General features: G+C 42.3%; 2 protein-coding genes and 1 long non-coding RNA gene across 9 annotated transcripts in view; 1 reads left to right on the top strand and 2 right to left on the bottom strand.

Annotated features, from left to right (window-relative positions):
- Positions 1-299: 299 nt before the first annotated feature.
- Positions 300-8,257, top strand: arrdc2 (arrestin domain containing 2). 2 transcript variants are annotated; one of them, XM_049729078.1, is made up of 8 exons: positions 300-463; positions 854-1,114; positions 5,509-5,726; positions 5,903-6,005; positions 6,093-6,349; positions 6,435-6,597; positions 6,873-7,054; positions 7,155-8,257. In XM_049729078.1, exons 2-8 carry the CDS (start codon positions 856-858, stop codon positions 7,206-7,208), a joined length of 1,236 nt encoding a protein of 411 aa, XP_049585035.1. In that variant the 5' UTR covers positions 300-463; positions 854-855; the 3' UTR covers positions 7,209-8,257. The 2 variants fall into 2 exon arrangements, with proteins under 2 accessions (XP_049585035.1, XP_068508205.1); XM_068652104.1 differs by lacking the exons at positions 300-463; positions 854-1,114 and adding an exon at positions 4,124-4,397.
- Positions 2,347-19,797, bottom strand: LOC125974176 (uncharacterized). 3 transcript variants are annotated; one of them, XR_007483393.2, is made up of 8 exons: positions 19,650-19,797; positions 19,302-19,404; positions 17,020-17,095; positions 13,758-13,850; positions 10,006-10,085; positions 6,051-9,440; positions 3,925-4,477; positions 2,347-3,357 (listed from the first exon to the last, which is right to left on the bottom strand). It is a non-coding gene; the product is annotated as an uncharacterized lncRNA (long non-coding RNA). The 3 variants fall into 3 exon arrangements; XR_007483394.2 differs by lacking the exons at positions 19,302-19,404; positions 19,650-19,797 and adding an exon at positions 17,499-17,517; XR_007483392.2 differs by lacking the exons at positions 19,302-19,404; positions 19,650-19,797 and having other exon boundaries at positions 17,020-17,289.
- Positions 19,798-21,171: 1,374 nt separating this feature from the next.
- Positions 21,172-23,420, bottom strand: part of rabgap1l (RAB GTPase activating protein 1-like) — a 39,943-nt gene continuing 37,694 nt past the window's right edge. For all 4 annotated transcript variants that reach the window (XM_049728995.1, XM_049729003.1, XM_049729013.1 and 1 more), the window contains 2 exons: positions 23,206-23,406; positions 21,172-23,128 (listed from right to left, as the gene is read on the bottom strand). In XM_049728995.1, the coding sequence (XP_049584952.1) occupies positions 22,973-23,128; positions 23,206-23,406 (357 nt within the window). In that variant the 3' untranslated portion in view covers positions 21,172-22,972. The remainder of the gene's footprint in view (positions 23,129-23,205; positions 23,407-23,420) is intronic.

The raw sequence follows: 23,420 nt of genomic DNA, 5'->3' as shown, positions 1-23,420 counted from the left end.
CGTTAGCAAGAAAGTGTGGTCGTTATAAACAATGCATTTTGGAAGTTGCAAAAAGAAGCTAAACTCTCCAGAGCAAAAATGTGACACTTTCAAAATAAAAGCATATCGCAACCACATGCACTAGCAAATCGATGTTTTTACCACAAAATATTTTTTTCACTCAGTAATTATTGTAAATTAAGTTAGTTTTTTAATGTATATTTCAATCAAATCTGACGGTAAAAACAACTCATTGAAAGAAAACTTAATATGAAATGACAAAACATTCCAATCAACTTCCTGCGTTCGGTGGGTGGGCGTGGCTCAAATGCTGCCATTGTGATTGGTGGAGGAATGAAAGTTTCTGCTACTGGGTGCTCAAACCAAGCAAGCATGTTATTTAAAGATTACTTACTGGCACTCGACACCGACAGTTGACTCAAGTTCTCTTCGGTTCTTCGAGAGGATTCCACATGTACCGCTGGTGAGTAATTATTTGATAGCGTGACGGTGCAACAAGTAGACAGCTGTCTGGATTTGTAACGCGTGAAGTAATTTCTCAATTCTGATTGGTTGAGACGTGACATTGCCATTAAATCCTTCTTTTCACGATATGTAATATCACATTTATTATTGCCCATAACGTTTAGAATGTATTAATAACCGAGGCAAGAATAGTTGATTCGTTTTTGCAGCGATTTGATCTCTACGGTTGAAATAAAAAGGTCAATGAAAGTGTTGGGTATTTCCCATAAATGGGAAGTGTTGGGTATTTCCCATAAATGGGATGGATGATATTTTTAACCATTTAAAAACAACTGGCAGTATTCAATATACAAAATGAAACCTGCCTCTTTTATTTCCCTTCACACAGAAATGTCATTAAAGTTGAATCCAATTAAGTCTTTCAAATTGGAGCTGGATGGTGAGGGAGATGCTGCCTTCACTGGAGGAGAGGTGGTGTCGGGCCAAGTGGTATTGGAGCTCCATAGGGACACCAAGGTGCACGCCATGAAGGTGCAGGGACGAGGTGTAGCTACGGCACACTGGCTGGAGAACCGTGGCATGAACTCTGTCTATAACGACTACACCTCCAGGTTTACCTACTTCAGGAAGAGGCAGCATCTGATCCGAGGTTAGTAAGTGAAGTTGCAGAAATGCAACGTCAGGTAAATCTGCGAAGATGAGTGCGGTTTTAGAGAGGTCGGGACGTGTCCAACTTGATAAAGGACCTTTGACCCCATCATAATGTATTGACTGTCAAGTCACCTGATAATTAATCAGTCATTCGCAATTACTAGGCACTTACAGCAGTAATTACCAATGTGCTGTGAGATATCTTAAGGTGTTCTTCAGGAAATGACTCAGTTTCACTTCATTGGCCCAATGATTATTTATCGCAACTAATGTCCCTGTGCCAGCGACAATTAAATGCTCTTCCACTAGACAACAGATGATACATAATTATAATTATTGTTGGGTGGTCAGGTATAAATCAGGTATGTGCCTTGTTTCAATAAACACAGAAACTCCAGTGCAGCAGAAATACTTTCTGCATAATCGGTCCATCAGTCAATAAATGGTATCAAATTCATGAACGCATAACTCCACAGATATGAAAATGAAATTGAACCTGAGGTTCAGTGAATAAACAGTAGATGGCAGTTAATGTTTCATCAAGTGTTTTCAAAACACTGCAGTTTGGTTTGACCCCTTAGCCTGGTTAAACGGGCCCTCCATGTTCTAAAGATGAATTAGTTTGTTGTTGTTTTGCACCATCCATCACATTCTTCAGTGTTCAAATTCATAATTGTATAGTTGTTTTTTTTTTTTTAGCTATGACTTGAACCCATCATAAATGATGGAGGAAGCTGGAATAAACACATGTGCTTGAGATGGACTGACTAGCGTGGGATGTCCAAATGCACTGCAGGGTGAAACATAAATAATGACTTTTCCAAAATGATTACTATTTTTTTTTTTTATTAGCATTTGCTAGCTAACATGACCCAGTTTCAACACTAAGTCACTAGCAAGAGAGTGTCAACAAATGACTGGTGCAGGAAGCTGTCACCAACCTACCAGCAGGGGGCGTCACTAGCTTGAATTCTTGTCCCTGATGATCCAGATATCTATTTTCTTTGTCGTTTTACCTCATTCTAGTGGTGAGCTGGACCCTATCCTATCTGATTTTGGTCAAAAGTAGAGGTATTGCGTGAACTGGTCACCAATCAATTGCAGGGCACATATAGACAAAGATTATCATCTGTGGGCAGTTTAGTGCAACTAGTCATCCATTCAACATTAGTATTTTAATTTTTGGAAACATGCTGATTCAAATTATTGGTTTCTATTAATAATAGTGTCAAAGTCACATTGGTTAAAACACTGACCTCCATACTGTCTATTAGTAGTTTGACTCTTTCCACAAATAGATGTACTGAAGCGTAAAGTAAAGGGCAGTTATAGTTTGGCAAAGAGCAGTGTAATGCTTCCTCAACTATTCCCACATACAAACATCCCCAGCCAAGTTGTGCTCTGCAGCTAAGAACACTGTATCCAACTGGACGCTAGGTGGCAGTAAAGAGCTAACACCCCACCCCAGTCAACTGGAGTAAACAACTTTGTTTTCCAAGAATCAGTCTTTTGGTTTCAATTTGATCAGGACTCAATTAAAGTGGGATTGAGTAACTCCCTGGGTGCAAAGGCTTTTGTTCAAATGCTCTACTTTTTGCAATGCCCTTAAAAAGTATGCGTGCAGTCAAATCTTGCCAGGTGGTCAAAAGGGCAGCAATGTATCAGCTTTTTGGTCAACTAAAGCAGCACGTGCAGCTCACCCTGCTGCTAAATCTCCATTTTTGTGTATCTAATCAAATCACTGTGCTTGGCCAAGACAAACTACAGTACTACATACATGCCGCTAGGCCGGGGTATCTCTGCAAGCCCTCAAGTCTTGGTAGAACAGGCCTTTTATGAACAAATATAGAAAAACTAAGTCCTTTGTTTCTGGAAATGTAGATGAAATCCAAATCAAATTCATGATTGTGTTTGAATACTGATTGAGAGTACGAGGAGTGCAGTTGTTTATTTCAAAGGGACATGCATCTTGCTTCGTCCATACTTTAGTTTCGCAAGTATGTGGTTTCTTGGCAGTGTGTCCCAAGTGTCATGGAAGAAGCGGCGTAAACAGTTTTGGTCCAAGCCAGCATGAAAGTGTTTTCCTCTTCTGGGAGGTTCTATATAACTTGAGCATACTCGGTATAATCCTGTTCTCTTCTGAGAACCTGGAACCGCCAATCATGATGATCAGACCTTGTTTTCCTCACTGCAGCCTCCACACCCAGTCTGCATGTTTTCAATGCTGCATTCAATGTCAATCTGGAAATGGGTAGATTATAGTCACAGACTCTTCCGTGATTTAAGTGGCAGAGTAGAATGAAGAAGTTGTTGATTTGAATGATGCATAATGGCCTAACTTCGGTTTTGTTTTGTTTTTTTATTTCACTTTTGTTTTGTTAGTCAGTGCTGACGTCATTATTTGTCTGGGCATTTATGACGCTGTTTATTTGTCTTTGGGCATGTTTTTTCGTTTATTTTTACTTCACTTTCGTTTTGTTAGCACACATCAGTGCTGACATCACGGGGATTTTTTGATACCCTGTCTTTGTCTGGGCGTGTTTTTGAAGCTGTTTATTTCTCTTTGGTTGATGTCTAAGTGAACATAATAGTTGAATAATGTATTTTTTAAGTAAACATATTTTCATTTTGTTGCTCTGAGTTTTTTCGTAGTCACTGACACAAACCACCATTTTCTTGTTTGTTTTACGAAAATAGATGGATTACAATTGGATATAGTCTATTTGAATAATTTTAAAGTATTAGAATTTAGAATTACAGCTCCCGACAAAATAGAAGTACTGTAAAGTCGTTTCGAAAGAGACGTACCTGAAGGCATCATCGCCAAGCCTTCATGGCTCTCTTGAGGCTTACATAATCGATCGACAGGGTGGCCCCGCCCACTTTCTCCTCCTCCAAATAGGCCTCCAACCGAAACTGCAAAACAGTCTCAACTATAAACCAGCAAGCGCAACATCATCTTCATCTCTTTTACGCCGCAAGGAATAACTTTAAACGAGCAGCAACAATGATTTTTGACAAGTTGAAAAAGTTGGACATCGTCTTCGACGCTCCGGACGTGGACTGTCCTCCCGTGTACAGCAGCGGGGACGTGGTGTCCGGCCGGGTGGTGCTGGAGCTCACCGGGGAGAGTCGCGTGGACTCACTGAAGCTCCACGCCGAAGGTTTTGCCAAAGTGCATTGGACCGAGTCCCGCTCGGCCGGCTCCAGCACAGCCTATACGCAGAACTATAGCGACGAGGTGGAATACTTGAACCGCAGAGAGGTGCTGCTGCAGGCAGGTCAGTCCTCTCCTCAAGGTTGCATCCCCTCCAGGAGATCCACTCCAATCATTTGCATCACAATAGGAAGCCCGAGTGACCTGTCAAACAAACAAGCAAACACTTGCTTATTACAAATGAATATTGCTGATATTTCATTGAAGGTGCGTTCAGGGTACATTTTCCAAATCACAAAATGTGGCATCTTGTTCCTCAAAAAAGCTGTTGACACATGTTGAATTGATCCTTTATAGAAGTTCACATTTGTGTTAATGAAGATTTGAGTCCCGCTTGTCCCAATTCCATTTTTTTTATTTAATAGGAATCATTTATAGAGGTGTTTTCTTTGTTACATGGTACTTCCTTGTTATTGTAAACTTGTTGAAGTGAGCAAACATGGGCAGCAGTCTGAAAACAACTATTGAAAGGAAAGTCTGCTTCATATTTGGTTATTTCAGCTCCCGAACTCTTAATTTATCGGGCACACATTTTTGTTCAGAACGTAAAGAGGACTTTACGGCCAAGCCTTCATTTTTTTCATGCACAGTGCTCAATTCTTTGTTCAACTTGTTTTGTCACCCAACTGGGTTGCAACCATCATATCTTGTGCTTATTGTGTATTTAGCACGGTGAAAGTAGTTTTGTGCAAATATTACCTCAACACATTGACCCATTCAAACCATCAATGGAATCTGACAGTCAAGGTATTGTAATGGAAATCAAATGGGAGCTTCCAGCAACAAAGGGGGGACAAACGCGTTAAACAAAAACACGTGTTCGTGGGCCTTCGCCGACACCAAGTGAGGGAGGGGGGGCAGATCAGTTGAGAAGGGCTGGAGGAAAACATGTTCTCCGTCAGTCAGCACAATGGAGCGGGGAACCGCCTCTCGGAGCAAGCGGGCCAATGCCATTGCGAGCTCTTGGATGATTTTCTGCTCCTGTTTGATTTGTGTATGAATGTTATATTGGTCTCAACCTTTAAAGGTTTACGACTAGTAAATGCTAAACCAGATGAACAAGTTGAAGGAGGATACTCGACTAGTTCCTGGCAACATCTTTTCTGTAAACGAATGAAACACAATGGAATGGAGAATTGAGTCTAAAAAAATGTTGTCTTGTTTTTCTCCTTCAGATAATGGCGAAGTGACCATCCTTCCTGCAGGCAGACATGAATTCCCATTCAGCTTCCAGCTGCCAGAAGAGACGCTGGTCACCTCCTTTGAGGGGAAACATGGGAGCATTCGTTACTGGGTCAAGGTCAAGCTGCATCGACCCTGGGCCACAGTCAGGAAGATCAAGAAGGAGTTTACTGTCATTGAGCCCATTGACATCAACACCCCGGCGCTACTGGTGAGCCTCCTCGTTCTTGCATTCAATCATATCCAGTGATTTTTTAAAATTATTTTGTAATTTTTAGTACACTTGCTGATTTTTGTGTTTATTTATTTATTTTTTAGCTTATTTTTTTATTATTATTTTTAGTTTTTTAGTACACTTGCCAATTTTTTGCTTTTTATTATCCTTAGGCACCTCAGGCCGGCACGAAGGATAAGATGGCACGGACTTGGTACCGAAACTTTGGAGAAGTGTCTGTTACTGCAAAGATTGACCGCAAAGGTTACACACCAGGTAAAAATGAAACCATTTATCACTCAAGTCACCTTATGTGCTTACCTGTTTGTTGACCATGAATACTTTTCTCCGTCCTCTCCATAGGCGAGGTCATCCCCGTTTTTGCCGAGTTTGACAATTCAACTTCTCGCTCGGTGGTGCCCAAAGCGTACATCACTCAAACTCAGACGTTCGTCGCCCGCGGCACCATGAAGCAGAAGTCCGCCGTGGTGGCCACGCTGAGCGGCGACGTGGTGGGCGCCAGGCGCAGGGAGACCTGGCACGGTCGTGCCATCAAGATCCCGCCCGTGGGTCCGTCCATTCTGCAGTGTCGCATCATCAAAGTGGAATACATGCTCAAGGTCAGTTCAGTTGCCGGGTCACGCACCTCGCTGTTCTTTTTGGGTTTTCCCTGACTGGAATTCACCCCTCATCTTGTCTCACCAGGTGTGTGTGGATGTCCCGGGAACCTCCAAGCTGTTTCTGGAGCTACCCTTGGTCATAGGCACCATCCCGCTCCATCCATTTGGAAGCAGGACCTCCAGCGTCAGCAGCCAGTACAGCGTCAATCTGGAGTGGCTGCGGATGGCCATCCCGGAGCAGCCTGAGCGTAAGTTTCAAATCATTAAAAAAAGAAATCATGTTGTCAAGTTGAATCAATGCACTGACATTAACTTTAATGCTTGTTAAACCAGAACTTGCCACAAGGCCACATGCCAGCCTATAAAAAAAAAAAACCATACTTTTCTGATTTATTTATTTGTCAATGAAAAAGAGCCAATAAAAGTCATGTGGGTTTAATCAATTAAAATGAGTCAACAGATTCATGTTCGGACCTGTTTGAGTCAGATGGGTGGAATAATTGTACCTGTTTTCCTCGCGCAGCTCCTCCGGAGTACAGCTCGGTGGTGGCGGAGGGAGAAGCAGAGCAGTGCGACAACAACAACAACGCGGCGGCGGCGGTGACACCACCGCCGCCGGCCGAAGATCTGAGTGGGATCCTCGAGCGGCCCCTCATGGCCTTTGTGCAGGAGTTCCGCTTCCGACCTCCGCCTGTGTACAGTGAGGTGAGCGAAACCCTCCAATCATTTTGAAATGGCATTTTTTACCAAATGAATACAAAAAAAGAGAGAGAAAAAACACGCTTGTCTTTCTTTCTTCCTCCAGGTTGACCCTAATCCTCAACCTCTCCACATGAGGCCTCGCTGCATGACGTGCTGAACTGCAAGACCCTGCCTGAGCGTCAAGCAATTTAGATTCATCTCGTGAATCGAGAGATTGGTCCGATTCCTCCTCTTTGAAAAGTGGCACCCGGTCGTACGGGCAGTCACTGAGAGACTGCGGCGAGCGCCACTGTCAAAGTTGACGGCGCCGCCACTGCCGCCGCCGGGGGGACTTCGAGACGAAGAAGCAACCCCCTGCTTTGTTTCCAATCTTTACGTGAACTCTTTACGGTTCTGCTAAAATGGAAGCGGCAGCGCTACATCAGTGATTTCTTTTTTTCTCTCTTTTTTAAAAAAAAATCCTGATGATAAGAGCTACGAACACTGCCCGAACATCGATTCCCCTCACCTGAATGGAGATTTAAGGAACATGTTAAAAGGGGGTGAGCTCACTTGTATCGGCTGCTTCAAAGTGTCAAGTGCCTTGTTGTAAACTGACATTTCATACTGTCATCTTTAAACGGTGTAGAGAGAGGTGCAATTATTGTTGCCAAGCACAAACTGATGTTTAATGCATGCAGTAAAGAAAGATGCAAAAGGGAAAACGTAAACACGTTGTTAAAGAGGAAGTTAGGAAAGAAAGAACAAAAACTGTTGTATTGCGCAACGTGCAAGTGTTAGATAGCGGGTGCTAAGTTTTGTTTGCACAAAGCAGAAACAAAATGGGCTGTTTGTTTATAAAAGTGCACAAGGCTCGGCGTTAAGCTCCCCGAGCCGATAATAAAAAAGGAGCCGCAATCGTGTGCTTGCAAGCGTTTGATGGGAGCCAGATGCAGATTTGGGGAACCTTAACCAGACCAGATTTAAGACGAGCTTTAATCTGGAGATGCCTCTGGAGTGTGTGGACAAAGAACATTCCAAAACCTGACTCTGGGATTATGCTTTTTCCTCAATTAAAAAATTAAAAGTAGGAAAAAAAAAAGTCTTCAGGTTCAGCTGTGTCATGCATTGAAAAATGCAATTAATGTATTTTTATACAATGTTAAATCACAATCTTGCCAAAGTTTCCTTATTGTGGTTTTTCAAATAAACAATACTGAATCAAAACGGTTGCACTTTTTTTTTCAACTGTTGCATGTGAGTAAATCGGTACATGGTGTTCAGTGAGTCAAAAATATATTCTTGCCAGAGGCACTGCTCACTGAAAGCAAGCCACACCCAAGCGGATCAAAACAACAATTACAGGCCAAAGTGGGCACAGTGACACTTCACTAACCCAAAAGCGCCTTGCCTAAGCCTCATGTTTTGTAAAATGTGGATTTCATTTCCTCTCGGACTATTTGTTCTGCCTCAACGCTGATCCCGGTTATTTTTATCATGCGTAAACATATCTCGCTGATTTGTACATCGTGTTACGGCTTGGGACCGAGTTACAGAAACTCTAGAAGGTTAAAAAGTAGTGGTGGCTAGTAGCAAAGTACAAATAGTTTGATACCTGAAGATTTTTCAGGTAAGCAAAAAAAAAGTGATTCGTTCACTGAAAAGATTCGTTCGAAATCCCTCATGAGCCAACACTAGTGTTGAGGATCCTGTCTGTCAAGATCAGGTAGAATACAAACAGACAACTCAAGGATATTTGCTTTCAAGCTTCCTCTTCCTTTTTTTTCCTTCCAACTAAACTCCAGCTATCTTATCGCGTTCCTATTGGATTAACTTTGATGTGGCTGTCAATAAACGGGAACACAACATATAGTGTCAAGGTTGTCGGCAAGTTCTTCTGTTGTATTGCACATTCCATATCCATCAAAACATGGCTGGAAGGGAGCTGTGGCAGACAAACCAAAACAAGGCGCACTTTGCCAGACTAACCAGAGAAGGCCCGTTCATTCCTTGTGAACGATAACACCAACAAACAAGAACTTTGTTTAGTTGCTCATATGAGACAGACTTTTTAAAACTCAGTAAAGTACTAAGAGGCATTTTGTTCTTCAAATACTCATTCCTACACTGGAAGTTCTGAATAGGACATTCATGAGTGCCTGCTATGAATTATTCTTTTGATGTGAAGGCCAAGAAGATGATCAGAGCAATAAAAGGGCCGCATGCAAACGCCCACTAAAGCGCTCGGCGAGCAGGCGCTGTGACGTCACCATGTTGTTGACTCCAAAAAGATGTGGGGTGGGGGGGGGGAAATCGACTTCCACTTCATCCTCCCCGTTTAATGACTTCATGGAAGTCAGAGTAACTTCAGAGAATACTCACCACACTGTGAGATGTTCACTAGGAAGTTCTGAAAGGGAGCAGAAAAAAAAATATTATGATAAACAACATGGCAAAAACACCCTAAAAAAAAAAAAAAGAGTTCTTTGTTTTGAAAGTTGTCAGTTTTAAAAAATGCATTCATTGTTGCCTTATGTTGTTGACAAAAAAACGACTCCCTTTGTTTTCAGCATACTTTGTTTGCCACTCTTGCATGATGATTTTAAAGCGATAAGACAAATGTCAGACTTTGCTGGAGAACGCCGTCACTCAAATGTGATTTTTGGAGATAATGAAAGTGAAGAGAGAAAAATATGGAAAATTACAAGTATCAAATCAACACCTGCCTATTAAAACAATCATTTAATTGTCTTGGCAGGCGAGCGAGGCGAGCAGCGAGTAGAACGAGTCCACCAACTCCTTAAATGAGCAGTGTGCCATGACAGACATAGAAGACCATGTATGCAGAAATGCATCTTTCATTTTTAACTCTGCAAAGAAAAAAAAAGATCTGTGTCATATTTCAGAGAGGGACAAATCTCAGAGAAGGGTAAAATCACTTAGTCGTGCGAATGTATTCCCCGAGTGTTATTTACGTAGAAGGCATAGCAAATGATTTCCCCTCCCTTGCACGTGGTGAGGATGTTTGGATGGGCCCGCTGGCGGCACGCCAAGTCTGGAATGAGAAACGCACAGGCCATTATGTGACAAACATGATAGCAGTGCGGAGGAATTTATTTTTCTTGGAAACGGTGTAAGATTAGCACACAGTCTTGAGACAGAGCATGAAGAAAACAATAGCGGAGGTAAGCCGGTGAGAGGAGCAACGTTGGATTGCGCAATAGCACAAAAGGAACACTATGTTCAAGGGGGAAAAAAAATGTCTGTCGCTTATTGTATAGAGTTACACTAAGAGCACCGCACATGCAAGACTGTCTTATGTTTTTTTTTTTCTTGTGTTATATCACACTTTTTTATGGCAATGAGACGGCCTGACAACAAATTACAACGTTGCAAAGGTCAATCCATCTTCCACATACTCAGAGGTGTAACTTTAAATTTAAATAATTGTCAAATCTGATGCCACCGATGTGTTCAGTGACACTTTTATTTATTTTTGAGAGATGAACTAAGAATTTCTAGCACGAGACTAGCTTAAGTAATCCATAATGTTTTGCTAATTGTCTAAAATGTTACGAGAAATCAATTTATTGTATTGCAAATGTCGTGTAAGTTGTAGATTTTTCTGCCTATCAATCATTTTTCTTTCAGTTTTGGTTTGATACTTGTACCAGATGCCCTTCCACAAGCCATTCTTAAGTTCGTTATGACGTCCATGCAGGACCTAACTTTCATTTTTCCATTCTGTATCCAAAGTAATTGCCAGCTTGACCTTTGAATCCTTTTCAGTGCCATTTATGATGGTGCCTTGGGGAGGAAAAGTCCCCAACCTGACGTCACATTTTATGGCTAAGTAAACAAAGGCTAAGCGAGGGAAGAACCCTCAAGTAAACAGAGCTGCTGATTTTCGTTCCGTTGATTTATTGGTAAACTTTAGTTCAAATATAAGCGATGTAATGTGAAATATCTGGAAAATTGATAAGTGGCTATGCAGATTTCGTGGAAACGGGCCCCACGTAGCGAGAGCCTAAGTCAAGGCTTCCTCGCCACACTACATAGGCAACTCTGGTATGTGGAAATTGAAGAAAGCAGAAAAAGCAGAGCCCTCGAGTGTTTTTGTTCCTGCCATTGGCTCGTGTGAAGTCACGTCAAGGGAGGCGGGGGCTTCCCTTTCTCATGACTTGCTTTTTAAACACGCACGTGGCGTCGTGCACGTGGGCCTGAGCGTTAAGTTTGTCTGGCCAACTTTCGAACGTCGGTGTCAGGTTGAGCAAGGGAGCGCTGCGGCATGTTTACGCAGAAAATAAGGTGACTGAAGGGGGATTTTTTTTCTTTTTGTTTTACCTTGCACCTTGGCTGAATTTTCCTAGAATTCAACTTCTGTCAAGGCATGTTTGTCATGTGACTGGGAGGAACAGTTCATGCTTCGTCAAGCTGCAAGATGGATTGCAGCGTCTCAAAGCAATGGAGTTTTTTAAGTCATTCAATGTCTGCAAAGATCCAATACAATCAAATGTAATAGAAAACTTTAATATATTAAATATAGAAAGAAATGTCTCTGTTTACAGTCCAATCTAAAGTTGGACAGGTAAATTAGAATAGGTTTATTGTCTTGTTTCACAAAACTGCTACGTGTATAGACAGGTAGATAGTCTGCTGTTTCCATAATTATCGGAAAGAAAAGTATTTATGGTCACTCTTTACTGATACTGGATACGAATCCGAGAAGTCAGATGTACTCTCGTGGTTTTATGTGCCCAATCTCAGGCGTTATAAAGTCGACTGGTGTGTGAAATTCAAAGAGAAAGGAAACAGGCAGAGCCCAAGAGAAAGAAAGCTAATTTGTTTGCGGAGGATTTAAATATAGCCTCTATCACGGTTTCCTGGTCCGGGGATCTAAAGTCACGTGATTTACACATATCACGAGCAAACAATACATTTATAGATATAGAACATGTGCTCTGACTGAATTATTAAAAAAAAAATCTATATAAAATTGTTTTGTAAATTTATCATCACAACAATTAACAAATTCTGCCTTGTGGTCTTTTCTTGGCCAAGTGTTGTTCAAGTCATATAAAGAAAAAAAAAAGAAAAATATGCAGCTACTATTTGGCAATAAAGTTCAGATCAAATTTGCTATTGTTATGTTCATCTTGCTGATGTCAGTGGAAACAGCCTGTGGTTGTTTTGAAGTTTTCATTTGCAACACACAACAGTGTATTCATTTCATGTGCTGACACCATAGCAGCCATCATTTTCATTTCATAAAAGGCTTAACAAAAAGACTCTCGCCATTGCTGCAAATATTCTGAGCGGCCTTCCATAGCTGATGAAATCAACAGTAATGCTCAACTTGACAGACATGCCCAGTCATCTCATAACATGTCACATAAAGTGGAAAGGTACTGAGCAAAGGCCTCCTGAAACACAAACCAAAAAAATTGTTTGTGTCATCTTAATTAAATGAAAGGTGGGGCTATGGAGACTCTTTCTGATTCTTCTCTAGGCTACAGCACCTATAAATCATTTGATTTACTGCTTTTGTCTGGATTAGCTCCAAAATTAAATGGCTCGGTAGCCACACCTCCACAAAATTGCATCAAGTAGATGTTGAAATGTTGCTTAGATTTATTTCTACGACTCCAGTTCTTCAACAATTGGGAAAGGAGAGAGTGTAGCAAGCGCTGTTAAAAAAAAAAACTCAGCTGTAAAAAATAAAATAGTGAAAAACCGGAATGAAAAATAACATCAGCAAAAAACAAAAATATATATTACTGCAAAAAATATGTCCAAATTCTGCACAGATATACTTCAGGTGTTTTTTTGACCTTCTCAGCTGTACTTTTGACTTCAGATTTCGAATTAAGAAAAGGGAGGGAGGGGGCCCTGTGGGATTCCAATGCGTCTCCCATGGGATGGGAGACTTACCCCCCCCCCCCCCCCCCCCCCCATTGACACGTGCAGCCTTGCCGATTTCCATTCTTGGCTCACACACTATTGGACTTTTAGCGTGTGGATGCGACTTGGTGGGGACCACAAGCATCCCGGGCCTCCAACTAGCATCTCACAGCATAATGCTACTTCAGAAGAGCTCCCGCTGCTTCCAAGTCAGAGGGCAACAAAACAGGTTTTTCCCTCAGCAGCCGCATCTACTGCGTCCTGTGAGGGGAAGCTGAAAGGCGAAACCTTACGGCTCTGTTTTTCTCTCGTTCTTGGCCGAGTGGCCAACGGGGAGTCCCTTTGCACAAAAACACGAGGCGCATCGTCGTTGGAGCTTTCCGTCTTTAAAAACAGTTGAGCAAGCTGTCAGCTGCTCATTGGAAACATCCAAAACACATTCTATTGACGTGACGCAATTAATTAGCCTTTCGTTTTGAACACGCATGATTTCTTTGAATTGCAGCATGCATCGTTCCATTTTCAAATGAAACAGTCCAAATAGGGCTGCTCGATTATGAATTTAAAATAAGAAAATGTTTCAACATGTAAAAGGTATGAAGACAAATACATTTGACACTATAATTATGAAAGCTCTTTCTGGACCAGACAAAATAGACAGCCAAAAACATTGGGCCTACTAGACTGGTGACTTTTTGTGCAAAACAGATTTGAGCCATCACGCATCCCATGGGAGACGCATTGGAATCCCACAAGGCCCCCCCTCCCTCCTCTCTTAAATCGAAATCTGAAGTCAAAAGTACAGCCGGGAAGGTCATATGGTTACCCTGCTGATGGAGTCCCATGTCCAGGTCGCATTAGGAAAGGCCAGGGGCTGTTGACAGTCTTAGGATTCATCCATTTTGGGAGGGTAACATTTCTGTCAAGAAAAAAAACACAGTGAGCAGCATTGAAACAAGAACAGACTGTCACAGATTGGAATGGAGCAGCTTGGACCGGCTTGGTTAATTCAAGGGAAAAGGGAGTTGGAAGAGAGGAGAAGGGGAACAAACGAACACAACCGGCATAACGTAACTGACCGACCGACGGGTTAACCGAAACAGAACTGACAAAGACAAGAACCTAGAAACAAGAGATGTGACACGTGAACAACCCGGAAAGGAAGTGACGCGCAGACACGACTTAAATACAGACAGGTAACGAGAGGCAGGTGACTGTGATCATCAGTACATTGGATTGTGAGCTGACACAGGAAGGGAGGGGCGAGCACACGGGCGGGCAGAAACCATGGCAACCTACATATAAACACAACCGGGGACAAGTCGTGACACAGACCAGCCTGTCTTGATAAACAAAATAACAAAACATGTCCCTTAATTGTATGAGACTTTTGGAAACTTGTCAGAAGAGTTATTTGGCTGCATAATTCAGATCCTTTGTGTGAGTGTTGTTAGTGTCTGATAAACACAGATGTCAATGTTTCATTTTCCCATCCACTTTCCCAAAATACAAAAATGTCAAGATGTCTATTTGTACGCATGAATCTTCACCATTAGCGAGGAGTAAACATGACTGTCTTCTATTTTGATACCGATTCGTGGTAGGCCCACAAGAGTTATGCAGACTTGCATCTGCATTAAATTATAAACCACCAGCGCTCTCCGTCATTTACTTGTCAAATGCATAGAAAAACATCGGCTATATAGAACGAACGAACGCTCTGGAAAACAGCCTGGAGGGAAGTCTGAAGTCACGCAACGCTGTAATTCAAGACAACTATTATGAAACCTATAGCAAAAAACAACCTCGGAGGAGCCGTCACACGATGATGCTTTCCCAGGAAAGTTTTTATATTTTACTTCATATTTATGCCACTGTACGCACACAAAGGAATCTTTTGAACTTTTAAACGGCCCGGGAATTAATCTAATCCAATCTGGTCTCTGATCTGAATTGTGATAAAAGTGGAGAAAACAATCAAAGACTGGTGCTGGCTTGAATGCATGAAAGAAAAAAAACAACGCAGCCAGAACATGCTGTTCTCGTGCTGACACGGGGATTAGCCAAGAGAACATCCTGCCCATGAAACCTCTCACCCATCATAAACAATGTATAGCTTAACCAATGAGGAAAAACAAATTTGGCCTGATTCACAAACATTTCTTTCAATTAATCGTCCGCCCAGCAGTCATACAAACATTGCAACTCCTTTTAAAGTTCTAAAGATGTGACAACGGTGTGCTACAACACACTTGCATGCACTGGATGGTTATTTTGTGCATATTAATAGCAAAATGTACACTATGCATGCAAGAAGTGTCACATTTACACTTTAATATACAAGAGTGTGACAGGCAAGTGTCAACTGCTTTTTAAATAGCAGGCTGGTATTAGTTAACACACACACGCACGCACACAGACTTCCTCTGTTCATCCCCAGCTGTGCTGAAGTGAAATAACATATGGAGGATGTGCATGCATGCTACTGTGTGTGTGTGTGTGTGTGTGCGTGTGATCTCGTCGCAATGTCACAAAAAGTTTCGCTCGTGCACAGATCCAAGATGTTATTCTGTTGACATTTCTTGGTGGAACTGTTTTTCTCTTTAATGTACGGACGTGAGGAGGAAGATGACCTTTGCAAAAAAACAACAAGTAGACAAACCGGCTCGGGGATTTAAAAACAAAAAGGAAATGAAACTCAAGTGTTTGCGTGCGAGTGCTGCTGAGACAGCTGTTGAACGTCAACGTAGTTCTTATTGGCTGAGCTGTTGTCGAGCGAATTTTACACAAAAAAAATGGTGAGCTCAGCCAATGATAACCAAGCGAGAAGTTCCCCCGGACTTTGTCATAGCACTTTATCCGGGGCTGCGGTGGTGACATCACGAGGTTTTTAAACAGCGGCAAAAACGTGACAGAACACATCCACAATGTCCCACATTTGATTGACAGGTGCCCTACATGCAAAGGTTGCAATTAAATACTGAGACGTGTTGAAACATTTAAATCCTCCAGCCGGTTTTTCTTTCATGTACAGTATACAGTATTTTTCCATTTCCATCTTTTAGCATTAAGGCAAACAAAAGTGTTTTGCAGCAGGAAAGTTCGTGACGAACACCATTTTTAAATATGACCTAGTACATTCTCATCATCACCACCGCAATAATATTCAATTAAAACAACAAAACTGCTCTTTAATTTGATTAAATCAGACAGGGGCCCTAATGAAGTGGCCTTTGAAGGCTTCATTTAGGCCACGCAATCAAATTACTTTGTGAAATGTGATTTATCCATAACTAAAGATAAATGGTGAAAATGTTTTGCGTCACAACGGCGCTTTTCTCAAACTGTGTTAACAGGGAGCTTTGTTTATGTCCTTGCAGGAGGGAGGGAAATGACTTGACCTACTGGGTGAGAAAGAGGCTACGCCCAAGTGGCACAACAAATTCATCAGCTGCTTAATGATTTATGTTTCTCTAGAAAATGAGACGAAGAAGGCTCCACACATTTTTGATTTTATTTTTGACTAACTCCCAAGTACTTTAATTCTTATCTCATGACCCCATGAATCTTCTAGTTGCTTTTTTCTGCAAAACTTATTTATTTATTTATTTATTTATTTATTTATTTATTTATTTATCTATCTATTTATCTATTTATCTATTTATTTACATATTTATTGTTTTATTGTTTATTTTATATGATATATTTTATTTATTTATTTATTTACAGCCATACGTGTGGATGATGTTGGTACTACATTCTAATGTTTTTAGGAGTTAAAACTGTTTTGTGTCAGACAACATTCAAGTTACGTAGCTACGGTAAGAGTTTTGTGCAAGTGGCGATAACATCAGTTGCTGCTTTGTGCTGCCGGCAGCCAACTGCACAAGTCGAGCGCAAAACGACACAAAAGTGCTTCCTGTGCTCCATGTGTGTCGTTGCCTTATCTAAGTATGTCTTCCTGGGCCTGGAGGAAATGTATGTACAAAGCTTCGCTCTCACTCGGAGGCATACACTAATTGTACACTTTTATAATTGTTTGCAGATGGAAAAAAAATAAATAAGTGCACAGACCAACTATCACTCACTTTTCAAATTGAGGTCAGGGCTTTTCCACTTCAGTCCTGTAGATGGCATTAATTGTCAAGAGTCAAAGATGGCCATCTGCAAAAAACGAAAAACAAAAGCTTGTCATTTGTGCACAAAACTTATGTTGCAGGCAGATCAGAAGCCTTCACATGGCTGCTTAGGAGCTGTCAACAAGGGAATGGGCCAACTCCCAGTCAGATTTTCTTCCCACAGTGCATACCCAGCTTGAGACAGCTATTGGCCTCTTCCATTCCCATAGGTGGAGCAAAACCTCCTTTTAGCCTCTCGCTGTTTAGTTTATAACCATTGGGCCGTGAAGTCATCACATAGATAAACAAATCATGATGGACCTGAAGCAGCTCCAGTTAAAGGGCACCCATGTGAAGACAATTTTAGTCATGACACAAAATTTGTCTCTACGGGCCACATAAAATCATGTGACGGGCCGTATCTGGCCCCCGGGCCTTGACTTTGACACCTATGCATTAAGGCAACACTAAATCCAGACACAATAGGCAGCGCTCATAAGCACGTGAGTGTGTGGAGGAAGAAGTAAGAGGAAGAAGGAGGCGTCGGCGCTGGCTCGCTCCGGTTTGTGCTGCTTCTCACTGGCTTGGCCCCTCAGTGAGGCTGCGAGGTGAGCAGGAGGCTACGAGGATTTAGGACCCGAGTGTCCTATAAAGTTCTCACGAGGCTGGCCCGTGCATCATTGCCATAATAGCTGTCAGTGCATCACACTCTGCTCAAGCCAGATCCTCGAATGTCATCTTTGCAACATACTCGTGGTGGCAACTGTTGTTGTTTCTTCTTCCCCATTGGCTGACTCATCTGCTGACACTTTGACTTATCTGGATTGCAAACGGCACCAAGTTCTATTGGGCCTTCGCCTCCTCCAGCCCCTCCATAAGAGGCTAAGAGTCCATTTGAGCAGCATGACCTTTGAACTTTATGCTTGTAAGGTTTGATGGCTGCAGATCAACGTCTCTCTTGGTAGGCACCTGACTCTATTCGGGTCCAGAAAGTAAAAATTGTTGGGCTTTATCTGCAAGGTCACAAGTAGAGGTCAACAAGCTTGTTTAATTGCCGGTTGAGTCAAGACACCAAAAAGCCAAACAGTTTTTACTCTCTGGGTCTGGATTGTTCATCTTTGAAAGGAACAACCACATCACCAAGAGTCAACGGAATCTTTGGTGCCACCTAAAACTTCTCCGGATGAGAACAGTCATCATTTATGCCACTGCTCTTTCAGGAAGGATTTTTTTTTTTTTTGCTCATCTTCTGAAAAAGATGATGACATCGTCAGTACACTGATGAAGACATCCACATGGGCCACAAAACCACAATGGTGTCTCGCTCTGGCACTCTTCTGCCACTCCAGCAGGCAGCTATGTGGAGATGAGCCCAACTCCATCTAATTTAGTGTCCGTGTGACTGCTGGACATTTGCATGGAAAATATGACGCAGATATTCAATCTGTGGAAAAAGACAGCGATTATTTACAGGAGTTTCAGCGTGACCTGTTTTTGCTCGGAGTTGCCATCAAGACCAACTTGTGACGAAATAATTGAAACATCACTGAGGTGTTTTGCAATGGAAAATAAAAGTGGGAGAGCCTCACCCTTGTCCAGGTGCAAGTGATTTTCAGCCGTGGTTGAAGGGAAGACTTTGGCAAAAACCTTCATGACTTGGATCAGGCGGCAGGGTGGATTTGGATTTGAAGGGGGCATTTGATTTTTATGACTATTCATCAAATGAGTCATGTGAGCTGGTTCATAACCATGGACATTTGCAGCCTGAGGGATTTTCTGCTTGGAAACTGACCTCTTTCTCATATCGCTTTGAATCTTGTTAAACTTGCATGTATTTTTGTAAAAATAAAAAACAAATAAATGAATAAGCAGTATGAGACTCTCATCTCTGCTAAGATGCTTGGAGCTGTAAAATATATTAATAGTACGTGCGTGTGATCTAGGCTGAAAGTAGAACAAGGTTTAGTATGAAAATAATTTTCGGATTTGCCAACTGGCTGCCTCCACTAATAGCAGCAGTTCTCATGATGTCTGGGACCGGCGGCCAGCACGACCTCGCCAACCTGCTGCTCGCTCGCTCACTTTAGGATGCGTCACCGGCCCTCGAGGCCCGGTAGCCTGGTTTCGTGGGCGTGACCATCTTCCAAATTGGAGTCGTCCTAGTTGTTGCACTGATCAAGGAGATCCAGGATTTGTCATTGTCTGAAAACCACCACGCTCGATACACTGATGTTCTTCTCTCTTTCACTCACGTGTCTTTTGGAATGCATATGGCAGAGTGACGCTTTGGTGGTTCTGATCCGGGCTCCGGCCTTCCTGCATGCTCTCCCCTGCCAGCCACTCTTGTGAAACTTTCTAGTAAGCACAGAAAGTATAAATAGATTAAGGGCAACCTAAATAGGCTCATAGTAGCACAGAGTCCTTGCAAAAGTATGAAGGGCATGCGTGCCCGATCATCCATGCATTTGACACAGGTCAGAGGTCAATTTGTGATTAAGAAAGAGAGCGAGAGAGAGAGGGAGAGGAGGGCAGGATGAGGAACATGAGGAGGGGCACGCACGCAGCCCACACTGGATCAGACCGGTTCTGCTACCACTCACCAGCACTCCTACCCTCCTTCTCCTTCCTTGTCTCCAGTTTCCTGTCTTCATTGTCTCGGCAGCCCATGAAGAAGAGAAAAAAAAAGTGATATCAACCGATTTACTGAATAATTCTCGTGCAGTTTAATGATTTTTTTTCTGACATAAAATGCACTTTTTTGGAAACTTCTACACGCCTTGTCCAGATTGTTTGATGCGATGTTTGATCACCCAACAATCTTTGGCATCTGCAGCCTTGCACATCTACTCAGTTTAATTGAAAGGATTTTCATGGTCCTTATTTGTGGGCTCTTGTGACCCACTTTGTGCGCACAAACACGCAGCTCTGATGTCAGCGAGAAATCAAATAGCTCCCCTTTCTAATTAAGGCTTGTTTACAATCCAGGAGAGATAGCGAGCACATTGTGATGAGCAGTAAACAAAACTGTAGCATCCATCATGTCATTAGCATTTATCACACTGTACTTGTTCTCCTAACAAATCAAATCCCGGCACATTGTTTTTTTTCTCTCTCTCCGATGTTTCCATACTGAGTTGTTTTTCAGAAGTTGGCTGCTCGGATGCGAGTCACGCACGTGCAGGGCGGTCATAAATCTGCATGTCCAACTTCCATGCTGAGTCAGGAAGTTGCTTGTGCAGCATAAGGGATACGGTTTACATTGCAGGGATTCTGTTTACGTTGACTTTGCTATGCACAGAGGCTTGTCACGCTCACATCAACAAACCTTTAAGATTCAAGTGGACTTCATGGTCCTCAAGGACATATAGTGTAAAATAGGCTTTTGCTGGAAGAAGGTGTGACTGTGACAAATCCAGCTCGGAGAGGATCTCGTTACTGTTGTAAAATGGATCAGATCATGTGCGGCAGGAGCAGCTACAGCAATGGGAGGAGTCTGCAAAACATCTGAAATATCAGGAGCACAACAACACAATCAGTTTTCAGATTGCACATTCAGCCATTGGGTGACTTTTACATTCCCAGCACTTCGATTGCCCCATCTGGGTGTAATGATGACCATCAGATGGTCAGTCAGTCTATCTATGGTCCAGACATGGCACAGAACATTACGTCCTGTCTGCCTTGCAGCTGCCAAAAGCAAATACCAAGTGTCTCATTAATGCTTTGTTGGCTGACTCTGGCCTCTCTAATGTGAGCTATATGAATGGATATGCTTCAAAAACATGAGCAAGAACCTTAGGGTGTATATGTTTGACACTTTTTCAGTTTTTTTTTTTGCAAGAATGTCCATGGCTGTTTTTTTTAAAATTTAAAAGATATGTGCAAACTGATTTCACCATTCATTCTCACTTGAGAAAAAAAGTTAGGCACATTTTAGAAGTCTGCAATTCTCAGCACGATAGTAGAGTTCCCTCTAGTGGACATACAGTTATAGTGTACATTGCATAAGCACAAATCCCACTCAACTTGCCTTTCTATATTTGCCTCTTCACTCTTCAGTTACAGAGCAAAATGTCCTGCACCATTGTAAAATGGAATAAAAGCTCAAAGAGCACCGACGAATAGAAGCATTGACATTTATTAATGCAGATCAGACAGTGACTTAACAGCAAAGACATTTGGATAACGGCAACAGTCTCTCAAAGTGAATTACAGTGAATTAGAAACTGCCAGCTGTAACAATAACCCTCAGTTATAGGTTCTGTGCTTCATAGAACTCTGAAATCTTACACCTGAAAATCAGGGTCTGGACCAAGGTTTGTTGTTGGGATGCTCACAACCCTGCAGAAGGAATGTGAACGGAAACGTCAACACCTCCCTTTGGTGCGTTTGGTCCAGTTAGGCCAACTGATGGCCACCAGCTACTTGATGTGCACTGAGGGAGAGTCCAACAGGTTGCCAACAGGACCCAACTGGACCAGGGGAGGCTGCTATGGCACAACGCACAGCTTCTGGCAGCAACGAAAAAGCAGCCAGTGGAAAAGATCAAACGTGTTGGCATCAAAAATGGAGTCCGATAACTGCTAAAGCTTATTTTTTTTAAAATTCCAATTGCTGATTTATACTAAGGGGATATTTTCTACTTTCTACTTTGTTTTGAGAATCGGGGCGGGTAGTCGACTGGTCATCAGTCAATCAATCAATCAATCGATCACACGGCACATATAGACAAATATCCATTCAAGCTCACATTCACATCTATGGACCATTTAGCTAACATGCTTGTTTTTGGAACGTGGGAAGAAATTGGGAACACCCGAGAAAACCCACAAAAAGCACAGAGGCAGATGTGCTATCGTTTGTTCAATCTCTCTTTCTAAATAATAATTCTTTCCTGTTTTTTTTCATTTTGTTTTTGGCTGTAGTACGCACTGAGCAGAGGAGCACAAATTTTTTTCCACTGTGGGCGCTCCATTCCCACAACAGTTGGAGGTATTTATTTTTTTTATGCACACAAAAAAGTTGTGGAATGAGTTCAATTTTATTTCATCAAGCGATTGCAGAAAATAAAATCATCTGTATCGACATATTTTTAAGTAGATCTTGAATCTACTTCAAAATGGAGTTGATGAAATCAAATTGAGTCCATTTTTTTTCAGTGTAGGCTAAAAAATCAAACGAGGTGCAGTCGTGCAAATTTCAAATTTTGGCAATAAAAATGGAACATTAGAGGAAGAAATTAAAAGGGAATTATTTGAAAGTCAATACTAAACCAGTGAGCAAACATGTCGGATGTTTTATGGAAAGATCATGTTCCTCAACATGATGGCTTTCATTTGGAAGAGAAATAAAATGCTTGCAGGCACCAACCGGATATGTGAAGAGCCAATAAAATGTAGAATGGCATGACCTAGTCCAAGAACACCCCTGAGTGGGGAGGCAAAAGTCAAAGCGACTCAAGAAGGTCTGCACACGTCGTTTTGGACTCCACCAGAACGATGACACGCTGTGCTTACAGAGATCACAATAACATTTCAAACGTTAGAAAAACAAAGAAGGAAAATAAAAACGTTTCTTACCTCTTTAAGAACTGTACAATGTTATTTAGAAAAAGAAAAAAAAAATCTTTCAACATACGTGAGAACATTAAGTTAGAATTCTATGGAGAAGAATCTCAAAAAGGTTGTGTTGTTCAACGTAGACAACAATATTTGTTGGACACTCAAATGAAATCACTCCAATTGTGTAAAAGCAGTATTACCTCACCATCTGGCGTTTTAGTGAGGGCTATAAAAGCATCTAGTATGGATTCACTCAGGCCAGCTGCAGTCTCCCATTTGTTTCACTTTCCTCTCTTGTCGCAGTCCAAAGAGCCAGAAAAGGAACACTTAATGTCTCCGCTGAGGCCATGAGGAGAGCATCCCTAAGCGGGGCCTTCCTTTGGAGAACACGGGCTCTGGGATGAGGCAGTGGACGAAGACGAGGCCGAGCTCTTGAGGGAGCTCAAGGTTTTGCTGAACCAAGAGTTCTTGGCCGCCTGGATCTCGTTCATCAGCACCCCTCGCTGGTGTTCCAGCTCCTGCGTGCGGCCACAGGAGGACAATTCTCCAGAGCGTGTATCGGATTGCGCAATAGAAAGATTTCGGTGCCTCTCACCTGAATGCGACACTTGGCCTCCACCAGCTGGAGTTTGGTCTGCGCCAGCTCCAGTTCCATCTCCCTGAGCTGCTCCTTCAGTCCGTCCTTCTCCTCGTCCGGCGGTTCCGAGCTGGTGTCGTCACGGGTGGGAGACGACACTTGCAGGGAACCCAAGGTGGTGAAAAACTCTCGACAGTGCTCGCAACCCGTGACTTTACTCTGCGCACAAACAC

The sequence above is a fragment of the Syngnathus scovelli genome, chromosome 10 (genome assembly GCF_024217435.2).
Source record: "Syngnathus scovelli strain Florida chromosome 10, RoL_Ssco_1.2, whole genome shotgun sequence".
NCBI classification, from domain to species: Eukaryota; Metazoa; Chordata; class Actinopteri; order Syngnathiformes; family Syngnathidae; genus Syngnathus; species Syngnathus scovelli.
Note: the sequence above shows the minus strand (reverse complement) of the source record. Positions and strands in the feature narration are given on the sequence as shown.

Bases quoted from the DNA above. Each gene is read 5' to 3' on its own strand.
- arrdc2 (XM_068652104.1), top strand. From the start codon at position 4,124: ATGATTTTTGACAAGTTGAAAAAGTTGGACATCGTCTTCGACGCTCCG. The intron at 6,006-6,092 runs GTAAAAATGAAA...TCCTCTCCATAG, and splicing joins CCGCAAAGGTTACACACCAG to GCGAGGTCATCCCCGTTTTT. The intron at 7,055-7,154 runs GTGAGCGAAACC...TTCTTCCTCCAG, and splicing joins CTCCGCCTGTGTACAGTGAG to GTTGACCCTAATCCTCAACC.